This window comes from Piliocolobus tephrosceles, chromosome 9, assembly GCF_002776525.5.
Source record: "Piliocolobus tephrosceles isolate RC106 chromosome 9, ASM277652v3, whole genome shotgun sequence".
Taxonomy (NCBI): domain Eukaryota; kingdom Metazoa; phylum Chordata; class Mammalia; order Primates; family Cercopithecidae; genus Piliocolobus; species Piliocolobus tephrosceles.
In genome coordinates, this window is record NC_045442.1 from 39,131,118 (window position 1) to 39,145,468 (window position 14,351).

At 43.3% G+C, this 14,351-nt stretch overlaps 1 protein-coding gene across 2 annotated transcripts in view; it reads right to left on the minus strand.

Annotated features, from left to right (window-relative positions):
* Positions 1 to 9,069, minus strand: part of HELLS (helicase, lymphoid specific) — a 53,745-nt gene extending 44,676 nt beyond the window's left edge. The window contains exons 1-3 of one of the 2 annotated variants that reach the window (XM_023226279.1): positions 8,628 to 9,069; positions 8,090 to 8,211; positions 1,454 to 1,576 (exon numbers count right to left, since the gene is read on the minus strand). In XM_023226279.1, coding sequence (XP_023082047.1) covers positions 1,454 to 1,576; positions 8,090 to 8,211; positions 8,628 to 8,658 — 276 coding nt within the window. In that variant the 5' untranslated portion in view covers positions 8,659 to 9,069. The remainder of the gene's footprint in view (positions 1 to 1,453; positions 1,577 to 8,089; positions 8,212 to 8,627) is intronic. The other variant, XM_023226280.1, reaches the window with a different exon arrangement.
* Between the last annotated feature and the right edge of the window lie 5,282 nt (positions 9,070 to 14,351).

Here is a 14,351-nt window from a genome sequence, read left to right on the forward strand (position 1 = left end):
AGGCCCAAGTCGCTTTACCTGTGCTTCTGACTGAACAGCTATAAATCAGGGTTCCCACAAGCCCCTCTTTGGGTTTGACTAATTTGCTAGAGGAGCTTACAGAACTCAAAGAAACACTAAAGTTTATTGGTTTATTATAAAGAATATGATAGTCCGGGCGCAGTGGCTCACACCTGTAATCCCAGCACTTTGGGAAGCCAGAGTAAGCAGACCACTTGAGCCCAGGAGTTCTAGACAAGCCTTGGCAACATGGCAAAACTGTATCTCTACAAAAAATACAAAAATAAGACAGACATAATGGTGTGCTCCAGTGGTGCAATCTCGGCTCACTGCAACCTCCACCTCCCAGGTTCAAGCGATCCTCCTGCCTCAGCCTCCCAAGTAGCTGGGGTCACAGGCACACACCACCATGACCGGCTAATTTTCATATTTTTGGCAGAGACGGGTTTTCACTACATTACTCAGGCTGGTGTCGAACTCCTGGGCTCAAGTGATCCACCCACCGTGGCCTCCCAAAGTGCTGGGATCACAGGCATAAGCCACAGCCCCCAGTCTGTTGTGTTTTATTTTTGAGACAGGGTCTTGCTCTGTCACCCAGGCTAGAATGCAGTGGTGCCATCACAGCTCATTGCAGCCTCAATCTCCTTGGCTCAAGCCTCCTCCTGCCTCAGCCTCCCAAGTAGCTGGGACTAGAGGCACATGCCACCTTACCTAGCTAATCTGTCTATTAGAGATAGGGTTTTGTCATGTTACCCAGGCTGGTCTCAAACTTCTGGGCTCAAGCAATCCACCCACCTAGGCTTCCCAAAGTGCTGGGATTACAGACATGAGCCACGCCCAGCCCTTTTGGGTTTTTAATGAAGGCTTCATAACATAGACATTGATTCAATCATGACCACTGGTGAACAACTTAACTTTCAGTCCCCCTTTTTTCCCTCAAGGTTGAGGGTGAGGCTAAATCCCAATCCTCTAATCCAGGCTTTGTCTTTCTTAGGCTCCCATCCTGAAGCTACCTAAGGGCTGCTAGCCACTGTTCATTAGCATTTAAAAAAAACAAAAAAACACAATGTTGAAGATTCCAAGGATTTCAAGAGTTGTATACCAGGAAATGGTGATGAAGACCAACTATTTACTCACAAAAGCACAATACCACGATTTCATTTATACAATTTTCTAGGAAAAAACAATACTGGTCTATAGTGACAGAAAGCACTGTAGTTGCTGGACACCAGCCATAGGGATCACTGCCAGCACAAGACAATTTTTTGGAGGTCATGGAAATGCACTGTATCTTGATTGTGCTGGTGGTTACACAGATCTACATATTTATTAGTCAAACTCAGCAAACTGTACACTTAAAATCTGTATATTTTAGTGTATATAATGTACACTTCAATAAAGCTATTTTTAAATTTTTTTAAGCTTTCACTTATAGTCAGTTACATATACATACCTCTAATTGTTGCTGTTCCATTTTCGTCAACAAAAATTTGGAGTAGATATTGCTTTTTTCAAGCAAATGTTGAAGTCTACGGTACCGAATTTCTGTCGACTCTCTATCCCAAGACATGCGAGCCTATCCAAAGAGAAAATTTCCATAATTATGAACACTTTCTGACATAAGTTGATTTTTTTTGGCATAAAGTTTAATAAAAATGGCTAAAATAACATTTTTTAAACCAAACACTTTTTCAAACCAAAAACTGGAGTAACTGTTAAAAAGAAAAGTTTTTGGGTTTAACAGGCAATCTGATAGATGCAGTTTGTATATCAAAATATTATAATTTCAAATATTGAACACATGGTTTCTGGCATTTACTGAGTTGGAAGGTCTATTTAAAAAACAATTGAAGGCCGGGTGCGGTGGCTCACTGGCTCACACCTGTAATCCCAGCACTTTGGGAGGCTAAAGTGGGAGGATCACCTGAGGTCGGGAGTTCGAGACCAGTCGGACCAACATGGAGAAACTCCGTCCCGACTAAAAATACAAAATTAGCCAGGCGTAGTGGCGCATGCCTGTAATCCCAGCTACTTGGGAGGCTGAGGTAGGAGAATCACTTGAACCCGGGGGGTGGGGGCAGAGGTTGCAGTGAGCCGAGATCACACCATTGCACTCCAAACAAGAGCAAAACTCTATATCAATTAAAAAAAAAAAAAATTGGGGTCCGGCACGGTGGCTCACACCTGTAATCCCAGCACTTTGGGAGGCCGAAGAGCATGGATCACCTGAGGTTAGGAGTTTGAGACCAGTCTGGACAAAATGGTGAAACCCCATCTCTACTAAAAATATAAAAATTAGCTGGACGTGGTGGCACATGCCTGTAGTCCCAGCTACTCAGGAGGCTGAGGCAGGAGAATTGCTTAAACCTGGGAAGCCGAGGTTGCAGTGAGCTGAGATAATACCACTGCACTCCAGCCTGGGTGAAAGAGGCGCCATTTCAAAAAAATAAAAATACGTAGCCATTTTCAATCTTAAGTGTATAATTTGCTAAAACACTGATGTTGTGGTTCTGTGTTATTACATTACCTTGTTATGTACAGAGATGGAAAATTTTTGATTAATTTTGCACTTGACCCTCATAAAAAGTAACTGCCTAGGTGACACTAGGAAATTCTAAGACAAGTTTTCAGAGTCTCTTCCTGTTTGAGATTAATAAACAAGTTTATTTGGATAGAACATTTTAGAAAAATACTACGAACACAATTCATCCTAACAATCAAAACAGACATTTAGCCAAGATTAACACCCCCACCCCGTTTTTTAAGGCAGGGTCTTACGCTGTAAATGGTGCAATTACGGCTTACTGAAGCCTTGAAATCCCAGGATCAAACGACCCTCCCACCTCAGCCTCCCAAGTAGCTGGGACTCTAGGCGGACGCCACTATGCCCTCTTAATTTTTGTATTTTTTTTGTAGAGGCAGGGTTTCGCTTTATTGCTAAGGCAGGTCTCCAACTCCTAAACTCAAGAGATTCATCTGCCTTGTCCTCCTAAAGTACTGGGATTACAGGCATGTGCCACCATGCCCAACCAAGATTACCAATTCTGTAACATCAATCCAGCCTAGTAAATCAACAAACATGTACTGCAACAATTATATAAATTATGTAACTGGTAGAAGACAGAAAGTCTGATTTATACTACAGATGAGGCATTAGAATATCTGAAAACAACAAGTATTAAAGACAGATACACATAGCAGCAAACTGTACAGTACTATCTAAATCCTGGAAAAGTCTAAGAATCACTAAGATCAGAGAAGTCAGATTTCAGGAAATAGATAACATCTGAGGGGTTTGAAGGATAGATAAACGAGCGCAGAAGAACACAAGTTTTATCAATTACTGTAGTAGTTCTTGAATTAAGCAACATTGGCCTCAACAACAGCACTAAAAATCACACTTTAGAATTAAAAATACTTTCATAGATTACATAGTAGATATCTTTCATTTTATACAGTCTAGACAAACTCTTAAAAGAGTTTAGTGGCAGATTTTTTAGTATTTTGTTTTCTCAACTAAACCAACTCCCCTACTTTTCAACAGGGATTAATGAAAACACAAAGGCAACCAATAAAATCTAACTGCCCCTTTCCCCAGTAATTGGTGGTTTCAACTTAGAGGAAAGTAACTAAGCGTTTACAGAGTGTTTGAAATGCGGGATATGAGCTCATTTTTATACTCTAAATAATGCCCTAGCACTTGGGTAGTTTTGCTGCTCCAGCTTGTCAATATCTCTAAGATATCATTTTATATTGCCTTACATTTTCCTAGGTACTACATCATCACTGTAGCTTTCTGCCCAGGCTGGAGTGCAGTGGCACAATCTTGGCTGGCCCCCGCCTCCGCCCCCCACCTCCGCCTGGGTTCAAGCAATTCTCTGCCTCAGCCTCCCCAGTAAAGCTGGGATTACAGGCGCCTGCCACCATGCGCAGCTAATTTTTGTATGTGCTGGAGCCTGGCCAGCACATATTTTTAAAATAACTAGATACAACCAGGCATGGTGGCTCATGCCTGTAATCCCATGAGCACTTTGGGAGGTCGAGGCAGGCAGATCACGAGGTCAGGAGTTTGCAACCAGGCTGGCCAGTATGTTGAAACCCTGTCTCTACTAAAAATACAAAAAAAAATTAGCCGGGCGTGGTGGCACGTGCTTGTAGTCCTAGCTACTTGGGAGGCTGAGGCAGAAGAATCGCTTGAACCCAGGAGGTGAAGGTCGCAGTGAACCAAGATCATGCCACTGCACTCCAGCCTTAGCAACAGAGGGAGACTCCGTCTCAAAACAAACCAACCAACCCTAAATACTTGCCTGGTGGTCCTGAAAACATTTTTCTTAAAAAAAAAAAAAATCAACCAGGCATGGTGGCTAATGCCTGTAATCCCAACACTTTAGGAGGACTAGACGGGCAGACCACCTGAGGTCAGGAGTTTGAGATCAGTCTGACCAAAGTGGAGAAACCCCATCTCTACTAAAAATACAAAATTAGCCAAGCTTGGTGGCACATGCCTGTAATCCCAACTACTCAGGAGGCTGAGGCAGGAGAATTGCTTGAACCCGGGAGGCAGAGATTGAGTCACTGCACTCAACAAGAGTGAAATCTGTTTCAAAAAAAAAAAAAAAATCACTAAGGCTTTAAGATGCCATCATGGAACGATAATATACAATTAATATTAGAATAATATCATATAAGTGGTTAATCCTTAAACCTGGTCTGTATTTCAATATCTTCCTATCACTGTTTTTTCTCATCAATTTGATTATTATATTATGGTAAATTGCAACTTCATCTATTGAAAGCACTGAGTGCCTGGCAGGAAACAACTCTGGGTAACTACAGTACAGAGTATGCCAATGGACACGGAGTGCAAAAATTCCTCATTATCTACCCCATTATCTCTCCCAACACCAATCACAGATTTTTTACTGGGGGGTGGGAGGAGTTCTATTTTAGCCTACACATATTATGATCCTTTTACCTCTCTAAGAAATCTCCTGACTCCAACCTTCCCCCTTCACAGGCATCATCGGTACTCAAATCTCCTAGACTAACAATAACTTCTTTTAAAGGGAAATACATGTGAAAAGTCAAAGAAAATAACTGCAGCAAATGAATGTCAAAGTCATTTTCTAGGCTCCTCACAAAACTTAGGACTTCCTAAAGCCAAATGCTTCTCATTAAGGAACTTAAGCTAGCTCTTCCTCTTGTTAAGTACTTCTAAATACATGCCCATACAGACTGTATTCTCCCAAAAGAAAAGGAATCTCTACCTTTGCATAGTGAATTGTTTGGCCTCCAAAGACATGTTTATTAATCTCAAGTAGGGAGAGACTCTGAAAACTTTTCTTAGAATTTTCTAGTGTCACCTAAGCATTCACTTTTTTTGTTTTTTGTTTTTTTGAGACGGAGTTTCACTCTTGTTGCCCAGGGTGGAGTGCAATGGTATGATCTCGGTTCACCGCAACCTCCGCCTCCCAAGTTCAAGCGATTCTCCTGCCTCAGCCTCCCTAGTAGCTGGGATTATAGGCATGTGCCATCACACCCGGCCAATTTTGTATTTTTGGTAAAGACAGGGTTTCTCCATGTTGGTCAGGCTGGTCTTGAACTCCTGACCTCAGGTGATCCACCCGCCTCGGCCTCCCAAAGTACTGGGATTACAAGCGTGAGCCACCACGCCAGGCCATGAAAACAGCTATATACTTTTTTAATGGAAGGATTGAACATGGATTAAAAATTACTCTTTAGGTTCTATGATGCATAATTATGTGAATGAAGTGTTTCTTCCCTTGAACTAATAATGCCTTCTGAAAATGTACTGTTGTCATATCTCAGGCATATCTTTCTTTAAATACTATTTCCCTACCCAACACTCATCATGGGTATAAGAAGAAACAAGATAAAAGGGAAGATACATTACTCAAACCAAAATTATCACATCCCTCTTAGACCTCTTCAGTTGATTCCATTCTGGTCACTTGCCCCAGAATCTATAATTTATAATTCACCTGGTTCTATAGCTAATAAGTATATTTAGTATATGTCTATAATCTTGTATATTATAAAATACTATTTTATCATTAGCTATTCAATAAGCATTTACTGATTGCCTACTATGTGCCAGGAGCAAAGCCTACAAAAACAAAACAGCAAGTGATGCATCCTTAAGAAACAAAGTGAGAAAGAATCAAAAAGTAATATGAAGTATTTATCATTACTTATTTGATCATGGTAAATTCTGTGTAGTAAAGTACTATGAAAATTCAAAGAATGAGAAAAGGTGGTTCAGGTCAGACCTCTCAATTCTATTAATTCACATCTACCCTGAAGTAAAAAGTATTGATTTTACTTAAAAGAAAATTTGTTAATATATTACCTTAGCTGGTTATAGCCAACCAGAGAGCATCAGTAATAACAGAAGGAGTATTACCGGAGTGAAAGCATAGCACGGTAGTTAAAAAATGTGCATTCTAGAACCACATGACCTACACTGGAATATTAGCTCTGCCATTTACTAACTGTAGCACCCAAACAACCTCTATGTGCCTCAGTTTCCTCATCTATAAAATGACTAATAAAACCTATTTGGTTGTGCAGTTCAATAATAGCAATTGTTTGTACTAGTAATTAAACTAGTAAGTTTAATAGTAGTAATAGTAATAATGAACATCTACTTCACAGAACAGTTGAGGATTCAATAAGTAAATACATAGAAAGCATTCAAAATGCATGACTCCTAATAGATGTTCATGAAGTATTAACAATGCTGACAAAAAAATTATTGTTGATGTAACGGAACCAACGGCCTCATTACTTGTTTTTGGACTGCATTATTTTCCAACTTAAGTAGTTTTATAAATCATGAGTTAATTCACTATTATTAAGGACAGAAATTCTGGAGGCAGCCTGAGTTGAAATTTGATGTCAATACTTACTATGTGCCCTGCTCCCTCAGTTTCCTCTTTTATAAAAGAAGATAACAAAAAATAACCTATATCATAATATCGGTAGAGTTTAATAAACTAATAAAGCACAAGAAAACTACCTATTAGGCAGTAAAGACTCAACTATCATTCTTTTTCTTGCATATGAATGAATCAAGCAGCAGGGTAGGACTTTAGAATAAACAAGAATTTTTCAGGTTAAACACTGTTTTTAGTAATTTACAAAATACTCTCTACAAGAAAACTACAGCAACTTGTCACTGAAAAAGTACAGCACATTTTTAGCTAAAGAATCTTATGTAGGCCGGGCGCGGTGGCTCAAGCCTGTAATCCCAGCACTTTGGGAGGCCGAGATGGGCGGATCACGAGGTCAGGAGATCGAGACCATCCTGGCTAACACGGTGAAACCCCGTCTCTACTAAAAATACAAAAACTAGCCGGGCGAGGTGGCGGGCGCCTGTAGTCTCAGCTACTCGGGAGGCTGAGGCAGGAGAATGTCGTAAACCCGGGAGGCGGAGCTTGCAGTGAGCTGAGATCCGGCCACTGCACTCCAGTCCCGGCGACAGAGCAAGACTCCGCCTCAAAAAAAAAAAAAAAAAAGAATCTTATGTAACAATACACAGGCCATGAAACCAAAAGGAAAACAAACAGCAAGTTGATCACTTAGGTGGAAAACAGCACTACACTAAGGGGAAATCATTAGACTTGAATTTCAGCCCAGCCTTTGATTGATGCTAACTTCTCCTGCCCACAGTCTAGTACATTACTTCTGCAGGTTTTGGCGATTCCTGTTTGCCATCAAACATACATTGAAGGTAATTTTTAAAGGAAATAAGGATGGCAAAGGAAAAAACTCACTACCGACTTTGAAAGGCTGTTCATGGCTAAACAAGCAATCTGAAATGCTCCCTTAAAAGAGATGGGACTACGAAGACTGCATCTCATAGAAACACACCATTCAAAGCACGTGCGAAAGGATTCTCAAAGGCAGTATCTGTAAACATACAAAAAGGACAAGTAATAAAGCTGATTTCATTCAAGTTTACGAAAAAGCCCACTAAATAGGAAAGCAAAGAACACAAACCACACCTCCGGGTTAGAGCCGAGGTTACCACGGGCTTTCACGACAACGAACCTGATGCCTAAATTACCTTTTCCAGCATCTTCCGCTCTCTCTCCAGTCCAGCAGCTTCAAGCTGTTCTTCCTCTTCGAGCATGGCCGGGGTAATCACAGCAGTGTCCAGCTGTTCAACCATTGCTGGAGCCTGGGAGCCTGACGGGAGAGAAAGCTTCCAAATTGCAGTTTTTAAAAAATTGCTAACTATTCAACTCCAACATGAAACAGCCTTTCTCCCACCCGAGATGCACTGGAGCACAAGGTGAAGCCCCAGGGGACGCCAGCAGAAGACACCGTAGGTCTTCGCAACGTCTACAAGGGCCTGGACCACGGTTTACAACTCGGGATGCTCGGGAAAATGCAGTTCCCTATGTGAAATCTTCACCGGCATGCTAATATGTGCAACTCCGGGGTCTCCTCCACTCATGGTTACAGTTTCCCAACCCTCTCTTCCTCCTCAATCCCGGCCCGGGGTCGGCTTCCTCCCCCAAGCTCCGCCGCAGCCTCCATGCTTGCCCACCTCAGCCCCGCATGCCGCCACCCGCGCCCGAAAGAAGGTTCTCCTCACTTACCGCCGCTGTCCGCGGGCCGTTCCGCTGGCATGCCTGGACACGCACCCGGGAACCGGGTCCCCTCCACTCAGCGCCTGCAATGCCGCGAGCTAATTCCTCACAGACCCTGCCGGCCCAGCCTTCTCGCCAAATCCCCCGCCAGGGAAAAAAGCGCGCTTCTCCTTCGCGGGAAAATCCTGTCATCTCGCGATACCTTACATTCCCCGCCAGCCCTCCAGCCCCGCTACGCGAGATTTGGCGCAGCTTGCGGTTTTCGTCAGAGTGACCTGTGGCGACCGTGAGCCCGTACCTGGACCTCTGTCAAGAGGAAACTGGGTCGTGGTGCCGAACTCAGCCTGTAATTATCCTTTGAGCATGGGCGAGGCGGCCGATCGTGGAGGACCCAGTTTCCTCACATAACTGATGGTTCCGAACTACGCAATTAAAATTTGATAGCGCTGTTAATACTTTGCAAGGCGCCTTAACACGTCGGCTGCTGTGATTGAGCACCCCCTAGCCAGTGATCCTATAGGTGGAGCAGTCTGCGTATCCGCACAAGGATGTCAGAAACATTTTTATAGGGCCAGCCTCGCCGCACCCGCAGCGCGCGGCTCACATCTTGAGTGAAAATCCCCCAAAATGACCAAGAGGAGGGCTTTTTTGTGGGTGGGACGGGAAAGAGAAGGAACAGGATATTAAGATTATGACTGGGTTAGAGCTGTTTAGGGTAAGGGCGAGCTGAAAGCAGTGATGGACCAAGCGGAGTGGCCAGCAGAAGATTCAGGAAACCAAACAGGATTCATTCATTCAAGTGAGCAGTGAAGGAAGGAACGGAGCTTTTCTTGCCCCTGCTTTTCACTTCAGCTTTCAATTCCTCCTTTTCTTGTTTGCATTCCTTTTCAACTATTTCCTTTGTCTCCCTCTCCAGGGCTCCCTTTCCCACCTCCAATTTCTTAGGACGTATGGCATTAAATATACCTGCCATGCAACCACCTGTTTCCTTCATTTGACTCCCACAACTTGTATGATTGTGTCTGCACAAAATTTAAGAGTTTACCGGCCGGGTGCGGTGGCTCACGCCCGCAATCCCAGCACTTTCGGAGCCCAAGGCGGGTGGATCACGAGGTCAGGAGTTGAAGACCAGCTTGGCCAAGATGGTGAAACCCTGTCTCTACTAAAAATACAAAGATTAGCCGGGCGCGGTGGCAGGCGCCTGTATTCCCAGCTACTCGGGAGGCTGAGGCAGAAGAATCGCTTGAACCCGGGCGGCAGAGGTTGAAGTGAGCCTAGATCTCGCCATTGCACTCCAACCTGAGCAACTGAGAGATGACTCCGTCTCAAAAAAAAAAAAAAAAAAAAAAATAGAAATGAAACCTATCTCTATATTTTATTTTAAGATAGGGTCTCATTCTGTCGCCCAGGCAGCAGTGCAATGGCGCGATCTCTGCTCACTGCAATCTCTGCCTCCTGGGCTCAGTTGATCCTCCCACCTCACCCTAGCAAGTAGCTGAGACTACAGGTGCACGCTACCACGCCGGGACATTTTAGTGGTGGACATTAGCCCACACCAGGCTGATTTTTGTTGGTTTGGGGTTTTTGTGTGTTTTTGTGTTTTGCTAGAGACGGGTTTTCGCCGTGTTATCCAGGCTGGTCTCGAACTCCTAGGTTCAAGGGATCCTCCCACCTCGGCCTCCGGAAGTGCTGAGAGTACAGGCGTGACACATTGTGCCTGACCCCTACAAAAATTTCCTAAATTAGCCGGGTGTGGTGGCGGGTGCCTGTGGTCCTAGTACTTGGAAGGTTGAGGTGAGAGAATCACTTGAGCCCAGGTGGTGGAGGCTGCAGTGAGCTGAGATTGTAACACTGCACTCTAGCCTGGGTGATACAGCAACACTTTGTTTCAAAAAAAAAAAAGTCCTCAACATACTGAGATGGAGTAGGGATCCCTTTCTCTAGGGGCCTATGGGCCCCCCAACCATGGGAATAAAAGAAAATCTTGAGTTGCTTCAAGGGAAATTCTAGGAACCTAGCTAGCCCTGACAGGTAAATAAGCAACTTGATAAGGAAGAAGGTAATAGTAGCCTAAAACAATAGCCCAGGAAGTTGGATTCAGGAGATGTTTGGTTCCTCTGTTAAAACTAGAGGTAATAATCTTAACACATGTCTCTAAGATGTTTTTTAGAAACCCCAAGCCCCACCAAACACATCTGCTGGCACTCTGTTGCCTCATTTGTTCTAAATTTATTCCTAGGGGCCTGGAGGAGGTCACACACACAAACAGAGCTAGCGTTCTTTTCCGCTGATCCCAAATTTTTGTTTTTTAATTTTTAAAAATTGAGATGGAGTCTCACTATATTGGACAGACTGGTCTCAAACTCCTGGGCTCAAGCCATCCTCCCACTCAGCCTCCCAAGTCTAAGGGAAAGAAATTTTGGGATTATAGGCACACACTACCACACCCAGCTCACCAAATTTTTAGACAAAACTTCACTTCCTGAACCAACTGCAAATCAGAAAAGCTTTTAATCCATCTATGACCTGTTCCCCAAGCCCCATTCCCCTACCCTTTGAGATGGCAGTCAAAACAATGCATAGACTCCATGTATTAATTGATGACTTTGCCTGTAATTTCTGCTTTCCTGAAATTTACCCCTGCCTTTAAAAATCCTTACCTGGAGTAAGGTTTGGGTCTTAGCATGAGCTGCCCCAATTCCTACAGCTGCAAAAGCTCAGTGTGGAAGTCTTGTCTTTCTGAGCCAGGCGAGTGGACCAAAGTTCAGTTCTATAACAGTACCTTACATTAAATGGTACAATTTGAAGCCCTCCAATCAGACCCTGCCAAGCCAACATTCCTAAATCTTTTCCCTTGCTCTCTGATCCCTTAAAATTTGCCCTAGACCCTAAATCAGGGAGACAGACTTGAGCCCACTCCTGTCTCCTTGCTGACGACTTGCAATAAAGCCTTTCTTTTCTCAAAGGCAGGTGCCATAGTTATTGGCTTTTGTGTGTAATGGGCAGTGAGTCCATTTGCTTGATAACATTTTTACTCCTAGTTCATTCAATATTATTTCAAGATAAAATGTAGCCTCTATTAATAGCTACTCTTAAATCCTATCTCCTTCTAATCTAAAACATAGCTGTCCGTTTCACTCTACTTAAGATTTGCTTTGTTTTGTTTTGAGACAGGGTCTTGCTCTGTTGCCCAGGCTAGAATGCAGTGGCACAATCATAGCTCACTGCAACCTCAAATTCCTGGGCTCAAGTGATCCTCCCACAACAGCCTCCTGAGCAGCTACGTCTACAGGTACATACCACTACACCCAGCTAATTCTTAAAATTTTTCTGTAGAGACAGGGTTTTGCTATGTTGCTCAGGCTGGTCTTGAACTCCTGGGCTCAAGGGATCCTCCCACCTTGACCTCCCAGAGTATGAAATAACAGGCATGTCAGAGCATAAGCCACGTTACCCACCACCCTCACTCTACTTAAGATTTTTGGGGCCGGGAGCAGTGGCTTATGCATGTAATCCTCGGCCTTTGGGAGGCCGAGGTGGGTGGATCACGAGGTCAAGAGATCGAGACCATTCTGGCCAACATGGTGAAACCCATCTCTCCTAAAAATACAAAAATTAGCTGGGTGTGGTGGTGCACACCTGTAATCCCAACTACTAGGGTAGTTGAGACAGGAGAATCACTTTAACCTGGGAGACAGAGATTGTGGTAAGCCAAGATCGTACCACTGCACTCCAACCTGGTGACAGAGTGAGACTCCATCTCAAAAAAAAAAAAAAAAAAAAAAAGATTTTTGCACTTTACCAACCTATCCTCCAAAATTGCTTCCCCTTTGACTTTTGAAACACGTTTTATGGGGTTTTCCCTAATGTGCTGAAAAACCTTTCCTTGTTCCTTCTTTTGAATTCTGATATGGTTTGGCTGTGTCCCCACCCAAATCTCATCTTGAATTGCAGCTTCCATAATTCCCACGTTGTGGGAGGGACCCCGTGGGAGATAATTGAATCATGGCGGCAGTTTCCCCCATACTGTCCTTGTGGTAGTGAATAAGTCTCACAAGATCAAGATGAGATGATTTTATAAGGGGAAACCCCTTTCGCTTGGTTCTCATTCTCTCTCTTGCCTGCCACCACGTAAGACGTGCTTTTCATCTTCTGCCTTCTGCCATGATTGTGAGGCCTTTCCAGCCACGTGGAACTGAGTCCGTTAAGCCTCTTTTTCTTTATAAATTACCCGGTCTTGGGTAATTTATCAGCAGCGTGAAGATGGACTAATACAAATTCAATTGTGGTCCACCTCCCTAAATCTTTTCTCCATTCATTGTTTTTCTCTAGAAACTTTCTTCCTTGGACATTCTGCTCTATGGGCAAGGGAGAGAGAGAATTTGTCCAAATACACGAAATGGAGTTCAAGAAAATCTCATCTGATTCTCAAAGAACAGACATCTCAACTGACATCTGGCCCCACACTTGCTAATAAAAGTGCATTGGTGCATTTCCTGGCACGTCTTTGCCATTGTGCAAACCTTCCCTTCAAAGTGGCTGTGAACACGCTTGTTCATTCACTTTTATTTAAGAGTCTACATTTATTTTGTTTTTTTGGTTTTTTTTGTTTGTTTGTTTGTTTTTTTTTTTTTTTGCTTTTTTTAAATGCCTCCTGGTTAGAAAGAATGAATAACACCTACTATTGATTGCTTAACAGGGTTACTATAGTCAATAATAACTTAATTGCACATTTTTAAATAACTTAAGGAATATAACTGAATGGTTTGTAACTCAAAGGATAAATGCTTAAGGGGATGGATACCCCATTTTCCATGATGTGCTTATTTCACAGTGTATGCCTATATCAACACATCTCACATACCCCATAAACATATACACCTACTATGTACCCATAAAAATTAAAAATAAAATTAAAATGCCTCCTGGATACTAGGAACTATCATAGGAGCTGTACAGCAATGAACCAGACAGACTACATCCCTGTTGATATGGAACTTACATTCCAGGAGTTGGGGTGAAAAGAGGGAAATTGTGAAATATTAGAATAGGGTGGCATGAGAGTGACTGGATAGTTATTTTAGATTGGGTAATTGGGTGTCTGAAGAAGCGATAGGCACTTTTTTTTTTTTTTTTTGGATGGAGTTTCGCTCTTACTGCCCAGGCTGGAGTGCAATGGCGCAATCTTTGCTTACCGCAACCTCCGCCTCCCGAGTTCAAGCAATTCTCCTGCCTCAGCCTCCCGAGTAGCTGGGATTACAGGCATACGCCACCAAGCCTGGCTAATTTTGTATTTTTAGTAGAAATGGGGTTTCTCCATGTTGGTGAGGCTGGTTTCGAACTCCCGACCTCAGGTGATCCGCTGCCTCGGCCTCCCAAAGTACTGGGATTACAGGCATGAGCCACCGCACCCGGCGTAAGTGATAGGCGCTTTAAGCAGAGGACCAAATGCCAAGAAGCTAGCCAGCCTGGGGGAAGAGCAATCCAAGCAGAAACTACACGTGTACAGAGAGTAAAGCAGGAGTACACTTGGGCATGTTTGAGTATCAGAAAGAAGGCCAGCATGACTGAAGCCAAATTGGCAAGGGGGAATGGCACAAAAAGTCAGAGGCAGACCCTCCAGATGAGGCACTGGGGATTTTCTTCTAAGTATGATGTTACAAGTTATTTTTCCCTACCCACACAAAATGTCTTCCTCTTATAGAATCCTTTTCATATTAATGTGCATAACCA